At 34.7% G+C, this 10,955-nt stretch overlaps 1 protein-coding gene across 1 annotated transcript; it reads left to right on the forward strand.

Moving 5' to 3' along the window:
- Nucleotides 1–338: 338 nt before the first annotated feature.
- On the forward strand, nt 339–3,810 carry LOC113300016 (cytochrome P450 78A5-like). The gene is made up of 2 exons (XM_026549148.1): nt 339–1,365; nt 2,989–3,810. The coding sequence occupies exons 1-2, from the start codon at nt 433–435 to the stop codon at nt 3,598–3,600; spliced, it is 1,545 nt and encodes a 514-aa protein (XP_026404933.1). The 5' UTR covers nt 339–432; the 3' UTR covers nt 3,601–3,810.
- The last annotated feature ends 7,145 nt before the right edge of the window (nt 3,811–10,955 follow it).

The raw sequence follows: 10,955 nt of genomic DNA on the forward strand, positions 1-10,955 counted from the left end.
CAACACTTGCATGTGTTCAGGTAGATTGTCTCATCTTGTGGAGGGTCCGAGCATAAACTTTTGTTGATTGAACATCTTCGTTGCCCTTATCAAAAATTAAACGGTGTTATCGGCGCGGCTCGGCTCGGCAGGAGCCGTAAAACTTTTGAATGCCAACTAAGCAAAATTCAGTTGTCGTTGGATGATAAGCGATTAACGGTTATAAAACTTAGTCAACAAACCATGGTACAAAAACAGACACGTGTCAGCTAACCACGGTTACATTAATCGAAATCCATCGTCTAATTAAGTTAACCAGCTTTCGTAAATTCCCTATAAATACCAACCAAAACCAGCACTTAACATCACTACAAATTTAAACACTACTACACCTCTCTACTTAACCGATTTCATCACCACATTACTCAAACAAACAGAAAAACCAACCCAACCATGAATTCAACTTCTTCCTTACTAGCCAATTTCTCACTTTTCATTCATGAATTCCCCTGGCTTACTACAATTCTCTTTGCTCTGTCTCTGCTCCCTTTTCTTCTAAGCTTTTGGTTAATTCCAGGAGGCTTTGCATGGAGAAATTTCAGTCAATCAAAAAAGTATCCAAAACTTCCAGGTCCATTTGGTTTGCCTTTTTTCGGCAGTTTACCGTTAATGGGGTCAATTCCTCATCGTAAACTATCCGAAGTCGCAACTCGACTTGGGGCAACAAGACTTATGGCATTCAGTTTAGGTAATACGCGTATGATCATCAGTAGCGACCCTGAAACCGCGAAAGATATCTTATGTGGTACTTCATTTGTTAACCGTCCGGTTAAAATCTCGGCCAAAATCCTCATGTTCGAACGTGCTATCGGTTTCGCTCCTTCTGGTGATTACTGGAGACAGATTAGACGTATTGCTGCGACTCATATGTTTGCGCCCAAGAGAATATCTTCTTTAGAAGGTGTAAGAAAGAACTTGAGTGATGAAATGATTGAAGAAATTGTCAAGGAGATGGGTTCAAATGGATTGGTGGAGATGAAGGGTATATTAGGAAAAAGCTCATTATGTAATGTTGTGGAAAGTGTATTTGGAAGAAGTCTAATGAGTTTAGAAGGTTTGGAATTGAGAGATATGGTTGAAGAAGGTTATGAATTAATTGGGAAATTTAATTGGGTGGATTACTTTAATTTCGGGTTCTTGGATTTTCATGGGGTTAAGAGGAGATGTCATAAGTTATCTGAAAAAGTCAGGAATTTGGTTGGTTTGTTTATTGGAGAAAGGAGAAAAGATGGTGATGTCAATGAAAAATCCGATTTCCTTAGTGTTTTGCTCAACTTGCCGCAAGAAGATATGCTAAGTGACTCCGACATGGTGGCCATATTGTGGGTAAGTAATATCTTGGTTCTCTTTTGAATTGGTTAAATATTTTCTTTTTTCAGTTAATTGGATAGAAACGTTGTTGGTTTAGAAGCGACAAAATATCTATTATTGCTATGATAATTTTATAAAAGAATAGCAAGTTCTGACATAATTAATCGAATAATCTATATTAATATTTCCAAAATAAAAAGGTTTTATAACTATATTTTCATTTTTAAATATTGAATCGAGTTTGTATAGCTGACACAAAATTTATGTGATAATCCTCTTTTTCTATGATTTTTGTTTATGTTGTCATATTTTCAAGAAATCGTGATGTCAACTCGGATAATTTCTTTTATTATCATTGGTTTTCCGAAATATTAGTAAAAAAGGTAAAAATGATATAGAGTTCTTTTTTAATAATTTTGTTGCATGATAAACAAACTAAATTACTTTGTCAAGTTGTCAATTCATTCTCTGTTTTCTTGATGACATAATACAAGTACCTAAATTAATACATTTTCTTCTTTAGAAAAGATTTAAAAATTAAAATATTAGTTCATTAGAGAAATTAAGATCCCTCACATTCACTTATTATAGTATTCCACAATACAGTGCACTTGCGCACGTACACCCAAAGCTTTGGATAATTAGCTTAATTCTCTTACTAATTATTTAATTTGATTTGATTTAAATTAATTATTACTATATTGTTTTTGCATAAGACAAAACACAAAATACAATAATAGTTTTTATTTAATTTTTGCTTGTTGATTTTTCCTATTTAAACGTAAAAACAGATTAGTGACGATTTTGCTAGACTCAATTAGCTACAATAACCACATTTTTAGCAATTAAATGGACATATTCTCTATTTAGATTCCACAGTTGCCACCTTTGACTGCTGATAATTTACTGATAAAACAAAAGTAGTCGATGTAGGCATCTCAGGAAGCAATGTTTTTATATAGTAGTAAACTAACGTACATGTTAGATTAATCAAATGATTTTTTTAAGGATATTGTTATATGATTGAAGCATCAATCATTTCATGGAGAATAATACCCTTAGCTAGGTAGTTAATTAAATGGAAGCATCTTATCACTAACTACATAAGTGTTCAAAATATCCGTCAGCAAAAGAATTATTTAAACCGTAATGGTGAAGCTGGTTTCGCAAAGATGTGATATGGATAACCGAAATAAGAAATATAGAAACCTAAGCAGAAAGAATCAAAAAACATTTGTATTCTAAAAACGGAATACCCGTATTTGTTTAATTATAATATTATTGTTTCAATACTAAAATTATAAACCAATAATTGATCAGTTAATTATTAAAGTTTAACTAATTATGCTTTTAATAGAATAAATATAAAAATGTTTAATTATTGGTTTAGTTATTACTAGGACCCTTCATTAACTAGGTCTCATATAAGACCAATTCGCACCTTTTGAGCTACCTTATTTATATTAGGAAATGAAATTATAAATTATATTTAGAATTTCTCTCTATTTTATTATTCTTATTTTTCAAGACGTATATGCAGTCCAACATAGTAATTTAGAATGAAAATGCGAAGGTAATCAATTGTAATACATTTAAGAAATTCGAACTAATGTTTTCTTTGGAAATTTGTGGTTGCAGGAGATGATATTCCGCGGAACGGATACGGTATCCATTTTATTGGAATGGATCATGGCAAGAATGGTGTTACACCCGGAAATGCAAGCCAAAGCACAAGATGAGATCCGTTCCCGAGTTGGCAACAACAGACACGTCCAGGATACGGATATCCCAAATCTGCCGTATCTACAATCAATAGTGAAAGAAGTACTACGGATGCACCCACCAGGCCCACTAATGTCGTGGTCCCGTTTAGCTGTTGAAGATGTCCACATCGACAAATTCTTCATCCCAGCTGGAACAACTGCCATGGTCAATATGTGGGCCATAACTCATGATGGGTCCATTTGGAAAGATCCATCAGTGTTTAAACCTGAAAGATTCATCGAACAGGATGTGAACGTTATGGGTACGGATCTACGTCTTGCACCGTTCGGAGCAGGTCGTAGGGTTTGTCCTGGTAAGGCGTTGGGTTTAACAACGGTGCATTTGTGGCTTGCTCGACTCCTTCAAGAATTCACCTGGTCTGCAGCAAGACCAGTAGATCTATCCGAACGTCTTCGTCTATCCATGGAAATGAAGAACCCAGTTGCCTACCGAGTTGTTCGCAGGAACACGATGAACTCCATTTGATTCGACACATCGGCAACTCTACCATTAAGTATGTAAATAGTAAATTGTGTTACATTTGATATGGTTTTATGTTGTGTTTTGAGGTCGCAACTTGATTTTAAGTTCTTGATATGTAAGTTATATAAGTATATATATAATAAGCCTGTAACATTCTTTTCTTAACTTTTATTTGTAAGAGCTAGGAAAAAAAGAAGAAAATGTTCGATATTCAAACCTAAGGTTGTTTATCAATTTATGTTATAGGTCTATCCAAAAAATGAAGACAAAATATTACAGTTAGGACTACCAACAATGATCATTGTTAAGTTCTTGATATGTAAGTTAAGACTAATTTATGTTATAGGTCTATGTTAAGAAATGTTTGACAAAATATTACAGTCATGACCTTTGGTATACTTTGTTGGCAGTGTATTTAAGCTTTAAAGGTTTATATACATGTCTCATTGTAGTACTTGTACTTTATTTAATTACTACGACACGGATAAGGATATGTGTTTCCAATGTATCCATCGATTCATACATGTCGTAATTCTTTGAGAAGAATCGAACCTATCGATCTAGTCTAAATGTTTTGAAGAATTGGTTAATAAACAAGACCTTATCCTCGAATCTTTTAATATTATGTATGTAAGTCATACAACCCTTTGGGACAAACATAGTTCGTTAGAGAAAATCCTATGGGCAGTAGAACATTACTTCGTTCACTACTTCAAAAAAATATCATCAAAGGTCATTCACCAAACTTGTAACAAAACTAAAAACACCTAAAATTACTTTAAAATCAATTAGATTAATCTTGCAAAATCTGTTAGCATTAGAATTTAATTTTTCTCTTTGATATAAATTGTTGGGTTCCCAATTTACATAGATTTGTGTTTATTCATTTTCCTAAAATTTATAATAATATTTAATTCTTGATCCATTTATTTTCTTGTCTCTTTACCTATTATCATGAACTATTTCTCAAGCATGCATAATTACACGAAGTTGGGAAAAAATGACAAAAAAAAGGAACAAAGAGAGATGTGAGAAACTGAATCGATTACAATTAATTCACGCATAGCCTTACATAATCCCATGAAGTAGGGGAGAAATAATGACAGAAGCAGAAACCATGACAAAAAAAAGGGGAATAAAGAGAGATGTGAGAAACTGAATCGATTACAATTCATTCGTGTGTAGCCTTGTGTTTGGTTAATTTTTTTTATAGGTTTCATTTTTCTTCCTGCCCCCTACCCGGCAAATTTTAAAATCACAACATCTTCTTTTTTGGAAAAATCTGGCTTTTAAAAAATGTTTTAATTTTAAAAAATAAAAAAAATAATAATTTGAAAACTAAAATCAAATTAAAACAAAACAACGAAAAATTAACCAAGGGTGACTAAATAATTTACCTATCTTAGAACACCTTTTCTCACCCTAATATCACTACTTCTTCCACCACCACATTATCGTCACCACTCCACCAGTCTCACCAATACCCACCACCATTATCCCACCGCCGATCCACCACCACCACCCACCATCACAACCACCATTAGTGCTTAATTTACCTATCTTGATACCCCTTTTCTCACCCTACTACCACTAGTCTCACCAATACCCACCACCATTATCCCCATCACAACCACTATTAATGCTTACTGATATGGTTAATATCAAATAAATTTATTATGTATCAACAAAAATATATTCATTTGATTAATTAAAGAAACATTTACTATGAAATATCAATTGAACATTTATTATTAAATTTTAATTAAGCGTGATCATTTATAGCGGTAAATTTATGTTCTGCAAGTATGAATTTGATCGTTTTTTATCTAGCCTAACTTGTCTAAACTTCGTTTTGTATTCTGGAAATGTAATCAATTTTATTTTAATACTAAACCGTGATTTATTTGATCGGTTACTATAAATAGCTGGGATCCCATTTGGGTGATCCAGCGGTCATGATCATATTGTCTTATATGATTTAGTACCCTCCTCAAAATATTTGTGTTTTGTCCTTACCAGATGTGCTAAAAACAGCCAACTACATCTATCACAATAAAATATTGCCCATTTTGTAAAGACACAAAACTATTATTGTCCACCACTATTCACTAACATCCACCACCGTACGCAAAAATCAGCCACGCCCACTATTTTTTCCACCACCAGTAATGTTACCACCTCCACCACTCACAAATACCCGCCACTGTTTCCACCACCCACTGCTTCTTTCACTACCACCATTAAAAAATTTTAATATAATTTTTAACCGGGGTCACTGTAGTACAGTGGTAAAGTCATTGGGTGATGATACCAATTACCTTAGTTCGAAACTCACCAACACCAAATTCTTTACCGATCAATATATATATAGTTTTTCATAGAGTAGGTATTGCTATTCAAAAAGGAGTTGGAGCCCAGCTTGTTGCTAGGTTACCAACCAAAGTTGTTCCAAAAACTATCAATTAATCATAAGTTTATTTTAATATTTTTTATTAACGATTTTAATAAACTTATTTATTAATAAAAATATGTATTTATTTGATTCATTAAATGAACATTTATCATGAAAAATTAATTAATCATTCATCATGAGCAATTAATAGAACACTAATTAATAAAGTATTTATAATGGTTAGTTGAAAAAACCATGGCCGTAGATTTACATATCAACATAATAGTGGCATAGTTTCTCCAAAAAAAAGACTTAGTTTTTTGGTGGACATTTGACGTTCATCCTATCGTCCTATCCCCTTTAACACGACTGAGCAGGAGAGGCGAAAAAGCTTCCAACAAATATTTTTAGTCCAAATTGGTATCATATGTGCCAATTTTCCTGGAAGGAAATAAGGAAGTTATAATCCTTTTTGACATTAACATCTTCATCTCTATCATAACTCCAGATTCAAAAGTCACTAGAGGCATCACAAACAGACACAAGAAAAGACATAATCTTATCCTCTATCTAGCCAGCGAAAAGTACATCTACCGTAGACTGATCATACTGTTTAGAAGTAAGGTTGATAACATCCTTCTTAAATTTAAGACAAGACACATTCTCAAGAGCAGTATTGGAAATTCCATCAAATAGAAGGTCAGAGATCCAAAAATCATTCCATAAATCGATTTGGCTAACATCACCGATGCACCATCTAAGGCTACCTTTTATAGACTCTTTACGTTTACACCTTATAAGGATACCTTTTATAACATCTTTACCTTTAATAATACTTTCCCGTAGGATATAACAACTATTTTTGGTTTTACTAGACCACAAATCCACATTGTTAAAATATTTTTCTTTTCAGAGAAGAGCAACATCAAATCCAAGATTCTCATTAGTCTCCAAGCCATCTTATGTAAGAGCGCAAGATTATTCAGCTTCATATTTTCAGACAAAGACCCCCATTATTCGCCGGACTACGTATAATATACCAATTCATATTATGCACCTTCCTAGAGTCTTTTTTCCCACCCCACAGAAAGTTTCTCCTAAAGTTATCAACTTTATTAACCAAACATTTAAGCAGCATTAACATAGACGTAATAATCAACTGGGATTAGGCCAATTGGCTAGGGGTTGAACTCCCAAGTTATAGGTTAGGAGTTCAATTCCTGCTGTTGTTTTCATCAAAAAAAAACATAGACGTAAGATGATTGAGTGCGGGATAAAAAAATAAAGCTTATAATTTCTTACCAACAATGATCAATGACTTATATTTCTCTCAAAAAAATGGTAGAGCTGAGAGAAAACACAAACACATTATTGAAATCGTACTTATACTTATATCTCATGCCAAATTACTTTTATCATACTGGTCCTATGCATTTGAAACTGCAAAATTCTTGTAAACAAACTTCTTACCCTTTCACTTAATTAGATATATCCTTTGGAAACTTTGTTTCATGTTAAGCCTGACTATTATTTCCTGAAAACATTTGGTTGTCCTTGCTTTCCTTATCTTAGATCTTTCAATCACCTTAAACTTGAACCTAGGTCTACTCAATTCATATTCTTGAGGTATAGTCATATGCACAATGGTAATAGATGCTTGAATCTCTTAAATAATAAGATCATCACTTCTAGACATGTCACCTTTGATGAGTCATACTTTCTATACGCATCTTTTTTTTTCAATCAGGCTATTTTCCAAATGTTGTTTTATCAACCATGTATGTTTCATCCCACAAGTTGTTGTTCAACAACCTATTTCACATGATGCTGACATTCCCTTGTCAAATGTGAATGGGTTTCTACCACTCTCTATTGCAACCTATTTTTCTCCTACACCACCCATTCATACTTCTTCTACTTTACCCTTGTTGAGAATGCTCACTCCATGACTACTAGAGAAAAAAAATGGGATTTCAAGGCCAAGAGTGTTTGATTCTAAAATGCAGTCTTTCAGTGAATATATTACAATACCTGCTTGTTTTATTATGACCAACACAGATCTAAAGTGGAGAGCTTCCACGGTTGAATATGTGAATGTTCTGATCCAAAATGGAACTTGGTGTTATATTGAACCCAATCCTTCTCAGAAAATTGGAGGATGTAAATAAGTGTTTATGAATAATAAGAAAACAGATGGTTCAATTGAAAGATATAAAGCACGCATAGTAGCTAAGGGTTACAACCAAATTGAAAGTATTGATTATCAAGACACTTTTATTCATGTAGTCCAGCCAACTACATTTAGAATGATGCTTTCTATCAGTCATCAAAAGGGTTAGACTATAAGACAATCAGATGTGATTTTTTTTGGCATGGTTATCTAGCATAAGTTGTATATATGAGTCAGCCACCAAGTTTTATTGATCAACAATTTACCATTCATGTATGCACGCTACACAAGTCTCTCTATGTGCTTAAACAAAATCAAGAGCTTGGTTTGATAAGCTAAGTCAGTTTCTTTTAAAGTACAGTTTTACTTCTTCAAAGACAAATACATCTCTATTCCTTGAAGTTTCAAATTCAGTTGCATTCTACATTCTTATCTATGGTGATGACATATTGGTAACTGGCATCTCTCCTCAAGTTGTGGATCTTCTTATTAATGCTTTTGCTTCTGAATTTGCAATTAAGGATTTGGGTAAATTATTTTTTTTCTTGGGTATTCAGGCATCTGGAAATAATAATAATATTTTGTTGTCTCATGAGCAGTTTGTTTTTAATCTTCTGACAAAGACTAAGATGGACTCTATAAAGTCTTGTGCTACTCATATTGCTTCTTTTGTGTCGGAATCCTCCTCTCTTGCTTTATCTGATCATGCAGTGTGTAGGAGCACTATTGGGGATCTTCGATATGTTATTATTACCAGACTTAATGTGGTATTTGCAATCAATAAGGCTTGTCAGAAAATGCATTCTCCAACTAAAGCTGATTGATCTGCTTTGAAGAGGATTTTGAGATACCTCAAGGGCACCAACTCCTTTGGTTTGCAGTTTAAAATATTTCTCTCTTCAATTTCGGATATACTCTGATGCTGATTGGGATGGGGATTTCATTGACAGAAGACACACAAGTAGCTTAGCTATTTTCATGGGCTTTAATCTCATATCTTGGTACTCAAGGAAACAATGCAGAAGCTGAATATAGGGGTTTGACTAATGTTATTCTGAATTAGTTTGGGATCAATCTCTGCTGGAGAAGTTGAGCTTCTCTGCACCTGGTATTCCTGTCTTATGGTGTCACAACATGGAAGCTACTTATCTTCCTGTCAATCCTATTGTTTGTACCATCTATAAAATAGATCAGAAGCCCGTTAATCAAGCTCGTGAAAGAAGATTCAAGAAGTCTTGTTGCCCAAGTTGCTTGCATATCAAGTTTACATCAAAATTAGGGTTACATAACTATATAAATACATGTATCCTAAACCCTTAGAGGATATGGAATCCTAGGTTAGCTAACCCGAAGAAATACAATTGTATAATGATCATCAATAAAATCACTCCCTATGGGATTCCTCCGTGGATGTAGGCACAACTTGCCGAACCACGTTAAATTCTTTGTCTTCTTTATTTTCCTTCAATTCGTTTCTAACCCTAATTTTTCCTTAATTCACATCATTATCATCAAATCATCGTGTTTAGTGCCTAAAAGTAATTTTGGGTACAAACGTTGGCGCCGACTAAGGGGATTCGTGAAAACAATCATGTTTTACCATTGAGAGAAGTTATGGAAAAAATCACACGGATTCCAACAAAAATCAGCAAAAGAAGAAAAATATATTTGGGTTCACAGCGAAACCGTTGCAAACATGAGGAAAGTGTTGCGAAACCAAAGCATAAATTGTTGCGAAATCAGTTGCAGAAGGCGAGATCTTCATAAACAACAACAGATATGAGTGTTACAGAAAGCGGTGCCAAATCTTCTGCATCCATCCTTTTATACAACACCAGATCCAGCAAATTAGATCCATCAAATTCAGAAGATATGATTTGTACGATATGTCCATCCTCGTTCAGCTTCAGGTCGGTGAACCAATTCAACCAATCTCGGCTAATTAAAGAACGACACGTGTATTGGTTTAACTTGGTATAGACCGTACTTTCGGGTCCAACCAGTCACCAATGAGTTGACAGTCCAATCACCTTCCACATCAGCAATGTGCGCTGAGGCAGTGATGCCACATCATCGATTCGATCTGCCACATCATCGATTCGATCTGCCACATCAGTGGCATATCCAATTAGCAAGCTGTCACGTCAGCATAGTCGAGTCCAGTCAGCAACACCATGTCAGCAACCATTGCCATGTCAGCACACTCGCTGAGATGTCCATTGTTGGATTTGATACGCATTGCCATGTTAGCACATTTGGTGCCACGTCATCAGCTTTGTCCAGTCAGCGGAGGCCATATCAGCAATCTTTATCCAGTCACTGCCACGTCTACAACAACACGCACACGTCGTGAAAATCTTATTTCGTCAGTAACTTCTTCGTTTTAAGTCCGAATTGAGTGAATTTTGGCTCGTTGGAATCGTCTTTGAATTCCCTACAACATGAAAGCAAAAATTCCTGTGTTTGAGAAACTTTGGTGTGCACTTGGAGCAGCAACATGATCGCGTTCGAGTTTCGTGGATAGCGACATGATCGAGTTCGAGATGAGGATTGTTTAGACCCTTCAATGTTTAGCCTTGCATTACATCGCAAGCACCAAAATCCTCACGTTACACGTGAGCACATAAGTCTTGCTCTTATCGCAAGCATAAAATATCTCCTTGCACGTGAGCATGAAAGACTTTCACCTTTGAAAGCATAAAGTCTCGTCTCAACCACGAGCCCAACACCCGATGTTGGTCCAAAGTCTCGTCGAATAACGAGCCCAATGCCCGATATTGGTCCAAAGATTCGTAC

This window comes from Papaver somniferum, chromosome 7 (assembly GCF_003573695.1).
Source record: "Papaver somniferum cultivar HN1 chromosome 7, ASM357369v1, whole genome shotgun sequence".
NCBI classification, from domain to species: domain Eukaryota; kingdom Viridiplantae; phylum Streptophyta; class Magnoliopsida; order Ranunculales; family Papaveraceae; genus Papaver; species Papaver somniferum.